This window comes from Limanda limanda, chromosome 9 (genome assembly GCF_963576545.1).
Source record: "Limanda limanda chromosome 9, fLimLim1.1, whole genome shotgun sequence".
Lineage (NCBI taxonomy): Eukaryota > Metazoa > Chordata > Actinopteri > Pleuronectiformes > Pleuronectidae > Limanda > Limanda limanda.
In genome coordinates this window covers 10,981,933-11,002,477 of record NC_083644.1, presented here as the reverse complement: position 1 = coordinate 11,002,477, position 20,545 = coordinate 10,981,933, and the positions used below count along the sequence as shown (strand labels likewise).

Genomic DNA, 20,545 nt, shown 5'->3' with positions numbered 1-20,545 from the left:
AGGCATCTTTATTTAGTATGCGCAATATAAATAATACATGTGGAAAATGCATCTGCTTTAGTTTATTAAAGCTGCCGACACTGGGATTCATTGTCATTTAACATTAGTAGTAGAGGGTAGGCTTTTGTCTTAATTGCCTGTTTTCTATGAAACTCTACATTCTCTGTGACTGATTGTTTTTCATATCTCCACTTTGCTGGAACATGCCAGACAAAATTACTACGGACTATAAAAGGCTTCTCCTGAAAAAGAAATGGGGGGGGATACTATGGAATTATGCTCCAGAACACCATGAAGAAAAGTGGAGGACGAGTACTATCTATAATCTATGTGATAGAGCACTTTAAAACCAAGCAGCTGACTGTGTAAACAGTAGTTTCCTATTCATTCCCACACAAGGAAATCCTCTTTTCACCCCTACATCTGAGGGGGGGGGACACAGGGAGGAGATTTTGATTGGTGGGCATCAACACCTTGCCACTCAATCAAAATCGACACTTACCGTCGTGCTCCTGTACCTGAAAGAAACTATTCAAAAAAGAAGTCCTTCCCGACTCTTTTTGAGTTCCAGAAGTGTGACGGAGGGTCACGCATTTTATCGGACACACAATTACACGTAGACGGTTTTCTTACAACCCGATAAAGTCAAGACATACGGCTTGTTGAGCTACACATTTCCTTCCGAGTGAGTAGGGGAGGGCATTGAAAGACAAAATGGAGCATAACGTCATAACAGAGAAGAACATTAGTTGGTCAATTATAGTTTTACATTTGGAAGTTTCAGTGCATATGAGATTACAGTTACGGGCAGGCAGTGCTATCAATGCTGAAAGATTTATAATGCTTGGGTAATGCTATTTTGCTAAATACATTTTGTGCATTTACAGCTGGGCTAGAACGGAAGCAATAATCATTTGTCAAGCCCAACAGTAATGCCACTTAAAGCTGAGCTGCAATGTGCATTTCAGTTAGAAAGGGCGGCTGTTTTTGTTATTCGTTTTTGTTTTTTTCGGATTCTCGGTTCCTGGCTCTGGGGCCGGTTTGCTCCCTACCTCGCACATATAGGTTAGCAGGGGATGAGTAGCGCACGCCTTCCACATTAGACGCCACGCACTCGTACTTCCCCTGGTCCGTCTCCTCGCTGTTCTCGATCTGCAAGGCACCTGGGAAATGACCACACGCAACACAGAGGATAAAAGGGGGGGGAGAGGGAGTGGGGGAGAAAAAAGAGAAGACAGACAGAGCGAGAGAGAGAGAGAGAGAGAAAGCAGAGAGAAACATGATTAGTCGACCTGTCAGTGACAGAGCACGGAGGAGTCAGACAATCTTCTTAATGGAGAGCATCTTGAATTTCTCCGGACCATTTCGTCGAGAACTGTTTCTCTCTAACACAGAGTGTCACCGCAAACTGGCTTCGTCTGCAGCCTCAAGAGTCAGAAGCAGATCAAAAAAAAGAAGAAGGAGGAATTAAATAAATATAAAATGTGGACAGAACCAGTCGCGGCAAATTTGTATCGATGTTGCTGTACGTAGCTCGTGTAAGACGCGAGAAACCTTTAAAAAAAAAAAAAAACACACAGTGATGAAAGCGAAGAAATGATGTAAATGTGATGAAAGCTAATGGGAGAGGGATGTCGAGATGGTCCTGCGAACTGAGCAAGTGTGTGTGTGCGTGTGTGTGTGTGTGTGTGTGTGTGTGTGTGTGTGTGTGTGGGTGCGCTGGGGGAAGAAGGTCATGGAAAATATTCTAGTATATAGTTCCAGTCCCAATGAACACATGCCTGGTGTATAATGCACCAACCCCTCTGTAGTTCTGCAAGATAACTCTTATCCTTGTATAATAGCTTGTTAACATACAGGGGGAGAAAAATGTGTATTTTACAGTAGCCTATAAACTGGCCACAATTGTGATTGGGTTGGATATTTAAGGGGTTTTTAAGTTTTATACGAACGATTTTATCACTTGTATCGGGCACGTGCAAATGAATTCCTCCTAAATGCTCGCCAACCACACGAGAGAAGGGGCGTGGGGCACGGGAAGCGGGAGGTGAGGCGACGGGCGTCAGATCATTCCTCGTTAGAGCACTGTTGACGGCACTTCCTGATGATATCATTAGGGCCTTCTGGCTGGCTCGGCAGACAGATTGCAGCCCAGGCCTCCCTGACAAACACAGCACCATCGCTCGTTAGCATTTAGCCGGGACACATCAATACGTCAGCCGCTGCCCAGGATGTTTTGTAATATACCATAACCTCCTCCATCACGCCGGAGTGTTGCGGAGCGAAAAAACAATGTTGTACAAGGCTACTATTCTGGAACATCGGTTTAATAACGCTTTTCAGCTGTGCCACAAATGAGGACATCGATCCTGTTTAATTATAAAGATTAGTCACGCTTCCACCTTAGACACGGCCGGATACTCGAAGAGCATTTTACACCTCGGAGTCATTACAAAGATATCTACTCCTGAGAAAACGAAAAAAAAAAGAAGACAACAGACCTGAAGCTACAACAATCTATACTCTCTTTTCTTCCCTCTCTTCATTTCCCTCCACAGCTCGGATCGCCCTCATCCCCCAGAGGGAGCTGTTCCTGGCTCACATCTCCTGAGCCAAATGAAAAACGTCCACCTGCAGAGTGCAGGTGGCGGGAGTCTCTCGCTCCGCGTTTATGCAGGAGATCTGGTTTTGGATCTGCTTGGAACAGCAGAACGCAAGCTTGGTGGCAGGTGGGGTGGAATGTGCTCAAAAAGCCTTCAACACATGGGGGACCACAAAGTGAGGAGCGTGTGAAGTCCATCTCCGAGCGCACGCTTCCAGGAAGCTCTGCCAGCCGCTCCTCGGCCCTGGTCCCTGCGCCTGAATTGTAAAAATCTTTGGAAGGCGAAAGTTGAAGCTGGTGCGGTGTTTGTTTTCCATGCTTCATAAATAGTCATTTTGAAGGGCTGACCCTAAACCCTTTTGTTGACTCTTACCAAACATTTATATCACAAGGAGCCTCCCACATCTCGTATGTTTTCACTCCATGTCTGCAAGCTGCTGGAGGTCCGCGGCTCCACATGCTTCCAACGAATACAAATGTCTCAATCTAAAAATAATACTGAACAAATGCCACTTGAAGGTCAACAAAAGACAACCACTAACATGCAGAAGGGGGGACAGATAATGAGCCAAACAACATAAATTGAGAGCCAATTAAAATCCACACTGGCTGCTGTGAGCTGTTCCTCCCGGTGGAAGACGGAGCAAGAACGACAGACGGAAGAGGGAAAAAAAAGAAACAGGGGAGTCTTTGAAGGGATAGAGTGACTTTCATCTGTTCCTGCCAGCTTTGGTGGAGGCTCCTTGCTAGGTAGTATCATCTCCTGTTTCCAATTCCCTGTGAGTTTCATTACATATTCCAGCTATTATTTCAAAGAGGAATTGGGATGAGTGCATAATACTGATGGAGCACATGGCGAGGGAGAACAAGTGAGGAGGAGAGAATAAGATGGGGAGGAAGGATGTGGAGAGGTGAAGGAAGCAAGAATAATGGAGATTGATTCTTCTTCAAATGTATCGTGTTTAATTTTCTGCCTTTACCCTTTCTGATTTAGTTTAATCTCAAAAATTGGGAGGAAATAAAATAATGAAACCTGTTTGATTTAAAACGCAAGTGAATTCCAATTTATTTTTAAAATCATGGCCGAGTAAATTATGAACGTATATCAAATGGTAAAAACTGGATTTAATTTGAGAAGGCTTGACAAGGTGAGGTGTAGAGAAGGTAAAATATCACAACTTCACGTCTCCTCCCTCTGTTACATTTGCACATCATGGAGCTGCAATATCCTGCTGGTGTCATATGAGTTGTGCCACAGTGTGTCAGGAGCCGTTTCCTTCTCTTCTTCTTGTCCCAGCTTTGTCTTTGGTAAAGCACACATAAGGCACTTTCATTAAATCTATTTAATCATTTTTATAATCAAATCAGAGTTGAAGCATTTATTTATTTATTTATTACTTCAGGCAGTCGGTTAAAAGCCTGAAAATATGCGCATTAAAAGGCATGAGGTTGATTTTGTTTTTTTTAAATATACAAAAACCCAAACGAATCCTTGTTATTAGATCCTATCTTCAGAAGCAGGGTGCACATGCATGTGGGCACAGAACAGATGCCACTCTTTGAAACCCTCGCCACCAGCATGGGTCTCTTTCCCACCATTTCCTTTTGTCTTTTTATAAAGTGACTTTATGGGCTCTCTGTGTTTTTTATAATTGTGCCCTGTCTACCCTGCCTGCCTGCCGATGGCTCACCGGAGCACGAGCGCCCATTGGCATTGTTTTCTCTTTCTTTTATCATTAAAAGGAGGAAACAGAAGCAACAGAATAAATTATGAAAATTATCTTTCAGAGGCAAAATTGAAAAGAAACGTGGGTCCAGACTGTTCACAGAATTTACTGATAAAGACGTACCTGTAGTGACAAAGAGAAAAGCTATTAACAGCATTGCTCACATAATGACGATACTATTCTTATGAACCAAGACCTGCATGGGGCCCGCCTCCAGCTTTTAAGTCTTATCCCAAACACAATTGTAATCAGTACCACAGTAGTTTGTTTTGCTATATTTCATTAGAGAACACGAGAAATAGTTCATAACTGTGGACTCCTGCATTTGTGGGGGGGCTAGTAGAATGAATAATTGTAATTGATCTGATAGAAGCACTGTTGGACTGTGTCATCTGATTGTTTACGACAGAAACCGAACCCTGCAAATATGACCTCTCCAATAACAGCAGAAAAGATCACTATTATAATATGATGATAATATTCTTTCTCTGATTAATTTTATACTATACTTTTCAACACAAATTTGTTGGCACGCTGCGAGTATTTTACTCCAAACTATAAACCAGAGTGACTTGCAATTACTTGCTCAAGGACACTTAAAAAGGACAAATGCATGTTGAAGGACACGATGGGAGCTGCTATGAGGAGTGCACCTAAGACAAGGGAATATCCTGGGACAGGACAGTCTATCAATACAGGCGCAGGCTGCTCTAACCATTAGTAAATCACAGAAAGCAACGCCCCCTGCTGAGTAATAATTCATGGTTTTCTGGGTCAGTGGAGAAAAGAGAGTCTTCTTTCATGACGTGCGGAAAAGAAAGAATAAAACAACAGTGGCTCCAACCCAAGCAAATAAAAGGACTGATAATAAAATCTGTGTGGAACAATTAGTCTCCATCTTAAGTCAAAGTCCCACCGACCACCGACCACCAATCTCAACTGCTACTCACTCACTGCTGGCTGCAGGACCGCCTCACTGCTACATCCATTCAATAAGGAAGGCTGTAATGAGTAGCGGGTCCGGGATATTTGTCCCCGACTTGACAGCTGCCCTGGTTAACACCACTGCAGGCCGCAGGGTGGTCTCATGAGGAGTGCCGAGGTGCCAAGGTGTGATAAGAAAGAAGACTGCCAGGGCACAGTGCAACAAATAGGTGTTTTTGAAGGCCAGTTTAGATTCTAGGACAGGTATAATCCTACAGAGGCCGTTCAGAGTGGATACTTGTGCCAATGATGTCATGTTTATTCAAATTCCATCAGTTTCTTCCCAAAAACTTTGAAGGACTTAGATTTGTCCCAAAGGCAGGGTCACTTAACTATTTAATTGCAGAACGAACAGAAGTTTCCTTGGAGGTTTAGAATGCAACTTCTCCAGCAGAAACATCATATCTGTCTGTATCGTATATTTAGTAAAACATCAATACCGACAAACATATATAAAGATTTAGTTTTGTTGGAGTTGTTTGTGGGGGGAGCACAGACAATGGAAAAGGGCAAGGACAACTTGAAATATGGAAAGAAAGGGGGGGAAAAGGGTGGAAGGAAAATGTTCCATCAATAGAAAAAGGTAGAAAAGAGAGAGAGACAGAGAGAGGAAGAACAAAATCATAGAGGGTTGGGAGCGGGACGAGAAGAGACAGACAAACACAGAAAAACAGAAGGAAAGATGAGGGGGATAAAAGAAGCACGAGGAGGGGTCGGCATGGATGATTAATTTCAGAAAGTGCCTGAAGCCGTGGTCTGCCCACCCCGGCCGCTGCTTTGTAGCAGCTTTGCCATGTGTGTGCCCCCCCCCCTGCAAGTCCCATTTGTGTAATTCAATTAGTGTGCTCCAGCGGGCCTTGATTGATTTGTTTAGGCGATCAACAAAATGGCCGGCCAAGTCTCACTCTCTCTTTCCCTCCCTCTCGCTCCTCGTGCAGCCCACTCAGGCATGCCCGGTGGCACACTGTTTCCTTTCCCTCCGTTTTATCTCTCGTTTTCAGTTTGTGTCGCTCATTTGTTCCTCATTTCTCATCTCCTTTCCCGTCGATTCCCCCCCCCCCCACTACCCTCTTATCCCATGCACCGCTCGCTGAAGCTCCACTACAGCGCAATTACAAGCCAAAATTAGCACCTCCCTGTATAAGTGGATACGCACTTGAAATAATAACCTTTCCAACCAAGCACACTTACTGTTGTGATTCAGAGAGCGGCTGCTGCAAAAAAACATTAATGCTAGTACAAATATTTATATTCAATATCATAATATTACTTTTCAGGGTTAGAGTGAGTTGAATTGAGAGATACATTGTGCTAGAAGAGCTGTCACGCCTCATCTGTCCAGACATGAAAACATCAAGCAAACTACACAGTAAAATCCCATCTCCCTGACTTGTGCTTTGTCGAGTTTTGCAACCAAAATCAATCAATGTACCCTCAGTTCCAATAATCACACAAATAGAAAAAACAGCCACAGCACACTCAAGTCCGGACTTGCTGTTTTCTCTCTGTGCGCTTTCGGGCTGTCACTCGAGCACGCGCTCTGTCACCACCCCAAGGTCACCACACAGTGATCGCACCAGCATGGGGCGCCACGTGTGATGCCGCCGTTGTCAGCGCCCATCTGGTGGTTTGTAACGCTCTCGTGAAATCAGTAATGAAGCAGGTAGGGAGTCCAGCTACCTTTACACCTAGCGCCTACCTCCAGGCCGGCACCTGGGTGGTTTGGAAAGCTAAATGACTGCAACCTTTTTTTACTTTGTATGACTCACGTGGAATGATGTCGAGTGACTCAGCAGCATGTGTTACCTACAAATCCAAAAAACTCAACTCTCTGGAGTGGAAGCGTGCACTCAGATGAAAGTCTGCATTACTGTGTACATGCGCCTTGAAAACCAAGTACTCATGTCCTTCTCCTTGATCTCAATTACATTACATTGCATCTCTCTCCAGCTATGAAATTGGGTTTCTCTTTACGTAAACGCCATGTACTCCTGAAGGTGCGTCAGTGGTGGCATGTGCTAACGCGGGACGGGAGAAATCCCCCCTTTTCAGGACGTTTATCTCATTATGCAAATGCTGAGTTCATATGTCACGCCAGCTTTTGTAACGTGTGATTTATGAGATATTTTCGCAGGGAGGGCTGGGATGTGCAAGTCATGAGTGAGGGGCGCTTAAGGAGCAAAGTGTATGAATTCAGTCCGTTGATGGATTGAATGTGTGTTTTGTGAGAAATGGTTGAGGATGGAGGATATTAACCTGACTGTTGGAGCTCTATTGTGGAAAGGGATAACTTCCTTTGCTGTGTAATTGTGAAATCAAAAGAATTGATTCCATCTCCTTGAACACGGGGACACACATGGCAAACTGAGATATTCACTTACCTGCTCAGCCTGTTGAATAAAAGCATTTTGCAACAAAGACACTGAACCAAAGTGAATCAACTGGGAGGGAACGCTTCAGCAACAAAAGCCTGGTGGATAATTATAAGTGAAAGTTAAATTGTCCGGGGAAATGAAAAAGAGAAGATGAATTATTTTGACGAAGCCTTTGCATGATTCCTCAGAGTCACAGTCCTCTACCATCGTTATTCACGTCCCACCTTGATATCTTCATAAAAGATGGTTATGCAGTGGAAAAGTAAATATCTTAACCAGTCGGCGACACACAATTTGATTTGCTCAGTGGTTTTCTGACACTGATTCGTGGGGAGGAGATCGTTGGAGGGCACAAACACATAATTCCCACAGACGTGAAAGAACTGCACATTAACAATGACATGGGGCATTGGAGTGTGAAACACACACAGTATGTTAACGCTCACAAACAACGTGTACACAGCGCACGGAACACAGACACAGATGAAATATTAGTAGAAATGGAAAAAGGGGTTTGTCATTTATTTGAAGAGGAAAAGCCCACTTGATATCCCACATGTTTAGTCAGTTGGGTGGAGTTAGGAGCGGTTATGTCTGGTTATGTGTCAGTTTAAGTCTTTCTTTTTTTCTGTTTCTTTTTCTGTGATGGTTAAACGTCTTACCTCGAATCGGGGTGCCCTCTGGAGGAGACACAAAAACGAAGACACAACATCAGTTTAGTTCAAGGTTAATGTTAGTAAGAGTTAGAGGAGTTATTTGGGTTGGAAGGTGGGTCACTGGCACTGGATTATCAAGCCATTAATCTCTTCTGGAGATGGGGAATTTTTTTTCGTAGAAAGAAAAAGAATACCTCTCATTGCTGGTATCACAAAGGAATAGGAAGGTTTAAGTCTGGCGCACTCCACTGCCTTATCGTACATTTATTTCTCTCATTTGCTGTTGAGAGAGGAAACAAAATGCTTCATCGACGGAGCTGAAGGTGCTCGAGGTCTTGACTGGAGATTTATCATGACTGCAACTTGGGGTGATAAGGCAGAGAGTGAGAGGTTTGACCTTAAATTGACGCGGATTGCTCCAGTGGCATAAGCCCTCTCCCCGTCAACTGACCTCAGATGAGAGGTCAGTAAAACAGTTAAGGCATCACTGTTCTACACTGGGTATCTACATTAGGAAAGAACAAACTTGTATCCAAGAGTATCCACTGATGTTGGATTTCAGGCTCAAGCTTCAGGCAACCACAAGGAAAATGAAATAGATCGAAGCTGTTCTTCATCCTACAAGTCGTAAACCTTCTCAACTTGGATAGACAGAATCTTCACTTCCAGCATCATCCCTTCCTCCCTGTCTTCTGTCTCCTTCCACTGTTTTGTTTCTGTCTGAGTTGTGTATGTCTCTATTCTTTGTTTACCGTGGGTCTGTATTGTGTTACATGCCTGACTCCGAGCCAAATGTCTCATTAGGGACAATAAAATATTGAGCTTATCCAGTAGGTGGCTAGTGGGCTTTATAAGTGTAGCCAAAGTTGTTGCTGGAAAATAAAATGCATCCTTTAAAGACAGAGCTCAGGGTGCGGGTAGGCGAGCCGGCTTAACTCCTACCACGTCTCTGCCAAACATTAAAACTCTGCCTCTGCACTCCCATTCCGTCTCTCTCTCTCTCTCTCTCTCTCTCTCTCTCTCTCTCTCTCTCTCTCTCTCTCTCTCTGTTTTCTAGCAGTTTTTCCATTATCCTTTTTGTTTTGTTACTTAATCTGTTCTTTCTCTTCATCCCGCAGTCTTTTTGTTTTTCGAGTCCCCGTCTTTTAAATAGTTCCTCCCTCTTGCCTTCCTCTTAGTCTCCCTCTCTAAATCTTAGGATGACTCACGGCAGCACCGTGCCCTTGGCCATCCCTTGAGAGTGCCAGCAGGGTGGCGCCGATCCAGGAGAGGTGCCCTACTTAGCAGAGACAGCCTGCAGGCACAGAGCTGAGGGTCAACGGCGTGCACTTTGAGCCCAACACTACAGACCCCGCCCCCCTGTGTGCATGCATACACACCGCCTTTGCCCACGACAACATATGCCGGCCCTCCTGCAAACTGGCTGCAACAACAACGACGAAACAACGCCAAACTCTTCCAGGAAACCAAAAAATTAAATCAACATATCCTGGTGTTAAGTGGAGCCAGCAATTTCCATATCCCACACAGTGCTTTACAGCTGTGTTTGGGTGTCTAGGTAGCAGGGAGGGCATTCTCAATATCTCCTGGTCTGATTGTTGCTGCAGCTCTGCAAACAGATGCATCCTTTGTGATACCAGAAGAAAGGAGGCTATCGCTGAGTTTGAAGTTTTGCCTGGTTTGCAATGCACCAACATGGACTAATCTCCTTTCTGTACTGTTGCTGTGTGCTAAGTTGCACTGTGCTCTTATATGCATTTCAAATTATTAAATATTGTATGTGGTTGTAAGTTTACGATGTGTGATTATCAAGATAAAAGATAATGCTAAAAATGACAATATCGTTGATGTTGATTCTTGACTACCTTACAGTCAAGACTTGTGTACTCCCAACCTCTATAAGAATATCCTCATCCATAAACAGTCCTGTATATGCAAACGTTTACCACAGTGATAGTTTAGAGCCATTGAGAAACCAGGCAAAACAACAGTGACATCATTTCTGCCGTGATTTAGGAGACCACATAATCATAGGTAATCACAAGACAAAAGACAACAGGGCTCTGGGAGGGTTACGTTGTTATAGAGTTAGAGTTTGATTAGAGGCTGCAGGAAGCTGGTTTATTTTGCTTTAGCTGAGATGAATTTTAGTTGGGGGGGGGGGTTGAGAGGTTACTAGTTAGGTTAGGTTAGGGTTAAGGTCAACGTTAGGTAAAGGTTAGGGTAAGGTTTAGGTTAATAAAGCAGGGAAGGCCATCGCGAGGGCCTTATAAAGTATTGAGCGACAAAAGAGAGATTAAAAAACAGACGAGGGAGCAAAAAGGAGGATGACGGGTAAGAGACGGAGGTGGCCGAGGTCAAAGTCATTGGTTCAACAAAAAGACAGGATAATGAAAATGAGAAGGAAATGGGGGCTGAGGTCGTTGGAACTTTCTGAATTTGAATAATAAAGCAGCACGGAGAGATAAAAATAAACCTTAGCCGAGGATCTGACCTGGCAAACTGTGTCACAGAGTCCAGCCAGTGTTCAGATACAATGGAAAATTCACCTGTATTACAGACATGCAGCCTATGGCCATAAGCTCCCCCTCTAAGCTTTGGTCAGTCATGGGTTGATCAGCTTAGTGTGACTGTGACCTAAATATACCTCACCAGGCCACAGACTTCCACACATTATCAATGCAGCATTATCCGCCCTACACAACATCCCAGCTGTTTTGTTAAACAACCCTCTAAATATATTAAAAAATATTATCGAAGGATGTCGTCTGGCTGGAGGCAATCTGGCCCGGGATGTGCCATCTGCGTGTGAGGCGGACAGGGTTGCGTGATTGGCCGAGTCAAAGTCTGACCACCCTCCAGAGGGCGTCTGGCTGACCTTCCCGTCACCGCAGACGCCCATCTGGGATCCTGGTGGTGCCGCAGCAGGTTTCAGGGAAAACTTGGCTGTTGTTGCCACATCTGCAGAGGTCCTTGACGCTCCCTGCAGAGCAGCTTTGATGCCAACAAATGTGAGCTTTTTCTTTCACAGTTTTGGATCAAGTGCAGCTTGGCTCCTCTTGATTCAGATTGGGATGTGCCTATACGGTAAATATGTGTGATTAAATGTGCCATCTTCAGAACCTTTACATTAAGGACCTTGATATTTATTTATATGCAGCCTCCAGTCTCTTTGGCTTCTAGTTAATTTGTTCTGCCTAACAAGGCCAGTGAGGGCCTGGGGTCTGCAGCCACAGGGACTTGGGGAAAAATGTCAGGCTCCCTCCACACCTCTAGATGAGCTCCTTAGGGGATCCACATCCAAATATCACTGCCCCGCCAGCACAGCATGATTTGGCACATGGGAAGCAGCCAGTCAGCTACTCAGCTCCCAATCTAAACCAAGGCCCCATTCAGACCTGGTATTAACATCTGTCTCGGGTGATCCGATCAGAAGTGGACAGCTATAAGTACAGGTCAGGTCACAGCTGGCACTAGCATGTGTCTCCACGTGTGTCTCAGATCTCACTTCCCAGCTTTACATGCACATGCGTTCTGTTTACGCATATCGAATGTGGTTGTTTACCCAGTCTGACTATGAAAGACGAGTCCGTTGTCTGTGTGTGAGAACGAGGCAAGCAGCAGCTGAGCAAATCAATGTGTTGTACACAGCGCTGCAATGAAATAGGATTTTACTCATTTGAAATAGTAGGGAAAAAAACAGTAAATCAATACGGGGCAGTCAATGATATTGTGGCTGTGGCCACAAATCAATCAATGTATGTGAAACACTGAGAAGTGGAAAAGTATTTCTGGTTCATTATGAAACTGTAGCAGGTCAGCTGAGCAGGCTGCTTTAGTTTAATGTGGCCCATGTGTTCACGCTGTGGCCACGTGTCCCTCACCACCTCCGAATGTGGTCTCGATCGGAGAGATCCAATCTCAAATGTGTCTTTGGAGCTCTTTACAGCTGTATCCAGCTCTTTACTGTGGACAGGTTTTACAGTTGGTGAACTAGTCCCTATACTTTACCCTGTGTCTATGTGAGAGGACCCATCAGTCTCACAGTTTCTCCTTTAGGCCTAAGAGAGTGCCTGAAGCAACTGAGCAAACAGGTAGCACACAGAGACTGTCAACAGCCATCTGACCAGTGGAAAAATTGGAAAAGGCTGACCCAATAACTCCAACCTTTTGTTTGGGGGATGGCATTTATCACTGTGAAAAAAAGAACAAATACTAAAGCCTGGAGAGCCAAGGCGGCTGTTTGAAGCACCGAGGACATGTGAATATGGCAGCCCAGGGGGCTCCAGAGTGTGGGCCTCTTTCTCACTATCATAAATCCTGCCTTGCTGCTGAATGTGCTTTCCATCAGCAGGACCGAAGGAAAAAAGGGCAAGCCCCCAAAGTTTGCGTTACCTTACGAGAGCCTCGCTGTTGAAACAAGGGAAAGTAATTTCCTTTTCTGCCCTGCTATGTACACAAATAGTAAACTGTAAGTAAAACACACCCAGCTTAAAAATGGCTGGGTGTATTTTTACAAGTAGTTCAAAAAGTCTGGAGGAGCACAAAATGTGGCCAAACGTAACTATCACTTGAGCCCTCACCCTGCAGCTCGGGCGGCAGAGCAGAGATCTCTGAGGCAACGGGGATGTGGGTCAATTTAGCAAGAGCAGAGAAAGTTCTCCTGAGAAAATATGAGGGTGGACCCAAGCCAAGTGTGGGATTGGAGGGCTGGGGCCACACAGTGGACCTGAAGTGGCCTTCACCTGGAAAGGATTCAAGATTCCTTCAGACCCTATCAGTGCTTTTGGCGCTTTCCGAGGGTATGTTTGGACAACAAAGCTGTTATTGTGAAAAGTAAGGTTCAGCCATTTATACATTTCAAGGAGAAGCCTGAAATACTTTGGGGCGATGACTGCACAGAAAACAATTGTCTTGGATTCAAACAGAGTCCAATTATTTCCTCAAAGCCTGCTGTCTTGCAACACAGCGGAGAGGAAGAATTAGATGTGACAGGGTGCATCAGCAGTAAAATCTGGATAATATGGTCAGGGAAAAGGAGCTAAATAAGGGAACAACTGCTTCCAAAGTTTCTTCCCAAACAGTCCAGTAAACTTTCTCAAAAAGGTTCCTAAAAAGACTTGCTCAGCAGGTCTTCAGCACATATATAAAACCGTGCTGATTAGAAGTGGACAGTGATGTCTAACCACCTCCCAGACTCGTGGTGCTGCTTATCCTTGAATGCCTTTCTGCTGTAAGTTCCAACGTGGTGGGGGGTGAAGGAAGATAAAGTTGGCATGAGGCTGAGCGTGGGGGCGAAAGCAAAGTGAAACTTAAGGATAAATAGAAACAGAACATAAATGACAAGTGGAAAAATGGGACGAGAGTAAAGGGAGAGCAGGATGCATGCATTTTGGAAAGAAGTTTAAATTATGCCATCTGCTTCAAGGAGAGTGGGTGGGCTTGCTGGGCTTTTCAAGACACTTACCAAATGTTTCTGAAAATGACAAAGCGAAGGAGTGAAAGTAAATAAAAAAGGGAAAAGAACAACATAGTTGGTTTTAGGTTAAGTTTGAAAGTGACTGCCACCCAAGAATTAAAGGATTTACAGTTTAGTTGGCTCTCGTGTGCCACCTCAGTATTTCCCATTTCCATAAATCCAGATCTCAGGAATTATGAAGTCTCACGTTTAAAATCGTATTCAACAGAAAATTAATGCATTAAAAAAAAAATCACATTAGCAAATTCTAGTGTTAACTATGAAATGATTGTTGAATTTTTTAAGGTTAGGTTATTGATTTTATTGTTTTTTTATGTTATTTTTTTGTTTCAACTTGTGTTATGGGTCAAAGCCAAATGACACGTGTTGAAGACTCGACAATGTGCACTGAGACACATCAGAGTTTCAGACACAAATACAGACAAAACACAAAGAGAGACTGAAAGAGAGAGAGAGAGAGAGAAACAAAGCAGTCGTCTGTTTTAGTTAGACAGGACACACACACAGAGACAATCGAGGAGGTCATGAAACAGATAAAGACAGATGACACAGAGGTTAGAACAGGCAGGAATCTCACGTTCTTTGTTCATTATTAACAGAGGACAGAATCCTCAATAACCTTTATTGATTTCTTTTAAATGTCTAACATGGTTAAGCTTAAATGCAATATCAGCGCCTTGGAGAGTTATCTGTTGAAGTTGCACGATACCACGATACCACAAAACGGAAAACAGAAAACCTCTAATATTGTGATTGTAGGACCACTGCATGTGTGAATATGCGTCTCAAATGTTTAGCTACGTGACTTAAACACAAGATACAACAACAATGTACAGTAAACCTGTTAATGCTGCAGTTGTTCTTGTCCATTAACACCTCAAATACTATGAAAAGAAAAGTACCTCACACTATTCTTAGACTTGGTTTCAGACTAGATAGTATTCGTTTTTTTACTTTAGCAGGGTAACACTGTATTATGACGTTATCTTCCGACCTGTCATGTGTCAGGGGGAGCAGTGAACCTGAATACTTCAAGATGCCCTGTCGTCAAAATATCTACGCTTATAAACAACTTCTTTAGAAGGAAAAAACCACAGGGCACCTGTAAGTTTAAAGGTTTAAATTATTGAGAAGAAAGCCGGTTGTGCTAAGAAGATGACCAGGAAGGTGCAGATATTAAGGTTATCGCTTTTGGAGTCTCAAATTTGAGACAAAAGCACCAACTGACCGCTTTTACTGACTCGGGAAAACCTGAAATCCCCAGGGCCGATCCCCGATGAACCAAGAAACACAGCTCTCAGTGTGTTGTGCATATTCGTCCTAAAGAGAGCAAACAATCCTACATGTTTTGTGTTCAGAGGGTCTGAAATCGTAAAAGTCAAATGTCAACCTTAGAACTGGGGCACAAACACGACACACATCCAAAGTTAAATGGGTTTTTAGAGAACTGTGCCTTTGCTGCAGTGGGTAAGGCATAAATAACGAGATGACAAATTGATTCTTTTGAATGTACAACTCACGAGGGTCACAGCTGGGGCAGGAACTCAATGGCAACAGACTCTTTATTTAGTGGCGTCTGCCCCAATTTACGTTTGCAGCAACAAATCAAATAGGAGTCATTGGATTTTTTTTCAAATGGTGACAAATCATCGACCTAAAATATCTACCCCTTATTGCCCGGGGCCACTCCAGGGTCTGCCCGTAATTAGCTGTATAATTAGACTTTGCTTTGCTGGGCCTTTCAGTAGAGTTTAATCGATGGGAACAAGACAACATATCCACCACTGAGTTGTGTCAGTAGATCGGGGACTCTTGTTGCCTTCAAGGATGCTTCTTGGATTCTGTGAATCATGTGACCTCATTCAATAAAGTTACGCTCTTAAATGTAATTTGTTATTGCAACACATCCATTCATTTTAGTTAATTATCTATGCCTATAACAACACAATGACTCGATGCTTAAAATTGTTATTTATTATCACTGATCACTTGTGTTGTGGTCATGGATTATTTTTGAATTTTTCTTTGCCCTCAATATTTGATATTTAAATGATTTGTACATCCATGTTTAGGTTGCACATGAATACATATCGCATATATCCAATGACTTCATTTCAAGCCTTAAATTAAATGTAATTTGGGCTCTCGGTCAAATTCAACGGCATTCAGATTGTTTAAAAATATCTATGTTGTCATTCACCTAAAAGAAAACCAAACATTTTAGTTCCTTAAGAAGTTTACATTATGACAAAATGAACAGACAGTGATGTGTTCATTACTAAACAATTTTACGTTTTTGCCCAGTGAAGCTATGAATCTGTTGAGAAGCTTTCAAAGTGTTCACAGTCACACTTATAACATGATTGACCAATTTGGGGGAAAAGAAAGACTTGGAACTGCAGCCACATTAGCTGCAAATGAAAAACCACCAAGTAAAGTATTGATAGAAACGTCCTGGGGAATCAAACAAGTGATTGAGTTATTAAGAAGGAAAAACACAGCAGCAGCAACAAGGGCTTTCCTTACCTGAGCGTAGCTGCTTGATTCGCCCATTACTTGCACTGGGATCAATGGGCAGGAAGTCTTTGTACCAGGTGATTTCTGGGTCAGGGTTGCCACTGGCAGCACACAGCATGGTGGCTGTTCGAGTGCGCTCCACCACTTTCAGTTGGGGGCCCATGTCGATGTTAGGGAAGCCAGCTGGGAGCAGGTCCTCTGTGGAAAGAAAAGGGAAAGAGGGCACATAAATCCTCTGACTAGAAACACCAGCACACTTGGATCTCGTACTTGTGTTAATCTATAAACACTGTTATCCTTGGAGCTAATAATCATGCATGATTGCACAGTCATTGACAGTGTCACAGACGGACAGTTAAGAGATGACAGTGTGCTCTACAGTCATTGTTCTCCCTCTTCAGACTCCCTGCTCTCTGGGGACAATTAGTCCCGTGGGTCAAATTGCCTGACCTCCCCCCCCTGGCTGGAGCCGGAGCAGTGACTCATTCTCAGATGATGAGAGCCGAGGGGGGAGGAACCCTGAGGTGTAATATACATCAGAAGCTCAAGGCCACGTCGCGACTCGGAGAAGATTCACTGAGTAAGATGCTAGCCAGTGGCACAGCTGAGGTCACTGTTCATCTGGAGAGCCGATGACCTCACATCCACTCTGCAGACATCATCCAGGCGTCGCAGACACTCGGGGAGCAGTAAATTAAAAGAAATTAGGGCAGTCAATCGAGTTGCAATTATCGTTGCACTGAAAAAGCAGGGCCAGTGTGTCAGCCTTTGCTAAACAGAAAAGAAGAGCTATTCCGTATTATATTTTAAACCTAATACAGTCAATGAAAAAAGTGATTTTGTCATAATTTTCTATTTTTTGTCAAAGTTGTCTCAAATATAAACATGTCAGTATTTAAAAATAAAGAATGATGTATTCATGACATGACCCTTTCATTTTTTTGTTACCAGAAAAATATTTTTTGGAGATTGTGAGAACAAAAGGGGAGGAGAGGTCATATGTATCCACATTTTGAAGTTTTAAATCTTTAAAATAAAACACAAATACAAGGAAGAACCATAGGGTCTCCAAACTGAGTCCAGACAGGTTACCTCTAACTGAGGCTGACATCAGTGGAGCGCGATGAATATTTCAATGCCAGGTTCAGAGAAGTACAGACATTTACACAGTTTTAAGCTCTGTGCTGTATCCTCTCCATCGATTATTAATGAGCACCCCTGTATAATCTCTTTATACCAAGTTCCCCTGAAGCTCGGAAAAGCAGCGGCGAGGCCACACATCACTTTAGAAACTTCAGGACAAGGCAGAGCAATATGTTCTCACAAAGTCCCTCTTCTCTTTGTCATCAATGATCTATGTATAAGATGCCACAGGAGGTGCAGCTCTCTCGTACCCCTCCAGCCAACTGTGTCTGCTGGAGAAGGATATCTGTGAACACCTGATGTATTTGCAGATGCTGAGGTCTAGCTGTGCTTTGGATCCCAGGGTTTGCAACAATAGGCACAGTCCTATACACAGACAACAGTAATGAGGCTGAAAGCATACACACAGTAAGTGGATTTGAGACTAATAAAATTAGGCAAGTGACAGAGGGAATCTGCCTGAAGGAGCAAAGGAGGCCCGGAAAAGGTACGCGCCCAAACAAACCAGCCGACCGAAACAGCAGTAAACAAGCAGGAGGTATTCTGGATTCACAGAGAGATAATGTTATCGTCTGCTCTGACCTGATACAGCACCGGCAGCCGTTTCTGAATAAATGGTATGTATGCTGGTTAGTTCCCTCCCTTGGAATAGAGGCTGATATTATCTTTCCCCCTGAAGCTTACAGGCTCTGTCGATAAAGGCGACCATGCAAAAATAAATAGATCACTCATCGAGGGAGTGTTACTTCAGGCTTAGCCAGGCTGACTGTGAAGGGGAGCAGGCAACCAATGACACGGGCTGATAGTATCCTACAATTCCCGAGGGGCTGGTCCCTCATAATGGAGGGGCAATTGCATTTATATGATTTGTACCGGGGGTTCTCTGTGATGACAAGTCTTCAAAGGCCAGATACAATCGACACAATCGTGCACTATTGGTCATCGACAACGCTGCTATTCATTTTGCCGAGAGCAGGCCTTGTCACTTAGGGCCAATGATCATCATACTTCAGAGCTATGAGACACATGCTGCAGTTATGGGATGCATTGCACAATGCTTCACTGTAAACCGCTGCCTGTGTCCTGTTTGATATTCGTAACAATAATTGCAATAATTGTTTGACGGTTCCACAGCGTTAACTGCCTGTTTATTATTAAGTATTATTGACCAAAAGGATTAAGGTCTAATAACCTTAAGGGAATATCCATTTTAGGCAGCATTCATTTTACTTCCCCTTTCTGCCACATACTGTTTTCAAAATCCGCATTTCTACGGCAAACAACACGAGTGGACAACCTACATGAAAAGATTTTAAAATCACATTGTCATCACACATTATATACTGTTCTCTGTTGCATTATGATTTAGGAACACAGAGAATTCAGAGCACTTTCCCCCTGTAGCTTAATGATCATGGGTGTAGCCTGACCAGCTGCAGTGCTGTGGAGGAAGAGGTCAGGCTATGGCAAGGCTCCTTTAACCTAAACCCAGGTTTTTTCCCTAACCCTAAACCAGTACAGTTGTCGTGCCTAAACCTTAATTTTCTGTGACCAATCCATAAGATCAACCACTTGTGTCTTGTTGTAGCCATGACGACAAATGTCCACAGTGCCTGCTGTGATGGGGTTGTCGTTCCAGTGCATATGACATATGACCTGTGGTCTTCTCCACTGCTGTAAGATCTATCGCTCACTGCATATGGTAACTGTTAGGTTTTCAAGGCACTCTTCACTTAGAGTTACTGCAATGGCAAACCATGCAATGTCTACTCCATGCAACAGCTGGTTTGCTCAGCACGACAGGTTTGAGTTGACCTTATCTAGGTTTAGAATTTTGTCACTCTTTAAAAAAAGAAATGCTGGCTTGAGTACCGTCATTATCCATAATTGTCTTTAATGTCGCTACACCATTTAATATCATTACACAAGTGACAGGTGCAAAGCCTTTAATCAGCCTCTGGTCAGCTTAGCCTCTGCATGGTTGTTAATCTGCCGACTCGTGCCTGCTGTTGCATTCTGCTTTCTATCATGCTAAGTGTTGCCCTCTTAAAAAAGTCCACACTTTAGACTCATTAAACACGTCTGAATAATCCAATTTCCAGTGATTCCCTCCGACCAACCATTGCTTTTTGCAAATCTAAGTCAGGTATAGTCATCACCGCGCCACAGCTCTACACAAAAGGTTTAGCGAAGCCAATAGGCAATTAGTTTTCACTCTTTCCTAAGCAAAGAGAGTATAAAGTGTACTGTGAATAGTATAACCTTTGAAATCCAACTGCTGTGCCATGCTTTACCCACTATAGCAGAATAATTACATATTATTCACCATCTGCTGCACACACAATGTAACAGTGGGTTATTAAATGTACTTAAGCAGCATGAATATTATGCACGACCTATGCTCCACTCAAAAAGCACTAAAGAGCTGAGGCCTTTTAAGGGTTAAGTGACGAAGGCTTTCTCCACACTCTGACCTACATGACGAACAAAACCTATGACTTCCATACAGCAGTTGGCTATATAGTATTATATGGGACATTTAACCCCTGTGAACACACCGTGCTCCACTCTACCAAATAAGCTACAATGGCAACTGAAGCACTAACCCTGGTGACAGAGCCGAGCACTGGTCAGGAGGCTGTGTGGATTTTTATATTTTCATCCTGCACACAATCATCCATCTCATCTGGGGTCAGAACCTCTGACACAGTGGCTTCAAAGCTACTTATTGTGAGCCATCAATTATCTCAAAGAGCGGAGAGAGCAGCAGTCAAAGAGGAGGAGAGAGGTAAAAACCTGCAGTCAGGTTTTTACCAGGAACTCCAGTGAAGGCTGTGGGGTGCTCCACCATCCCCCGCACCTATTACTCATATTATTATTTTCACTTACTGAAATGATTTAATTTCATCAGCGGCATAATCAGGTTAACTGATTACCCAGCGCCAAAGCACAGAGACACAGGCTTTAAGCAGGTTTGTGCATTAATACCACAGAGGGACTGCCGGGAGACAGACAGAGTGAGAGAGCGGGAAAAAGGAGGAGCAAGAGACGGGGAAACAGAG

The 20,545-nt window shown here is 43.6% G+C and overlaps 1 protein-coding gene across 1 annotated transcript in view; it reads right to left on the bottom strand.

Annotated features, from left to right (window-relative positions):
* Positions 1–20,545, bottom strand: part of ptprsa (protein tyrosine phosphatase receptor type Sa) — a 112,014-nt gene that overhangs the window by 70,188 nt on the left and 21,281 nt on the right. Inside the window, exons 6-9 of the mRNA XM_061077654.1 lie at positions 16,350–16,538; positions 13,812–13,820; positions 8,351–8,368; positions 1,053–1,163 (exon numbers count right to left, since the gene is read on the bottom strand). Of these exons, the coding sequence (XP_060933637.1) occupies positions 1,053–1,163; positions 8,351–8,368; positions 13,812–13,820; positions 16,350–16,538 (327 nt within the window). The remainder of the gene's footprint in view (positions 1–1,052; positions 1,164–8,350; positions 8,369–13,811; positions 13,821–16,349; positions 16,539–20,545) is intronic.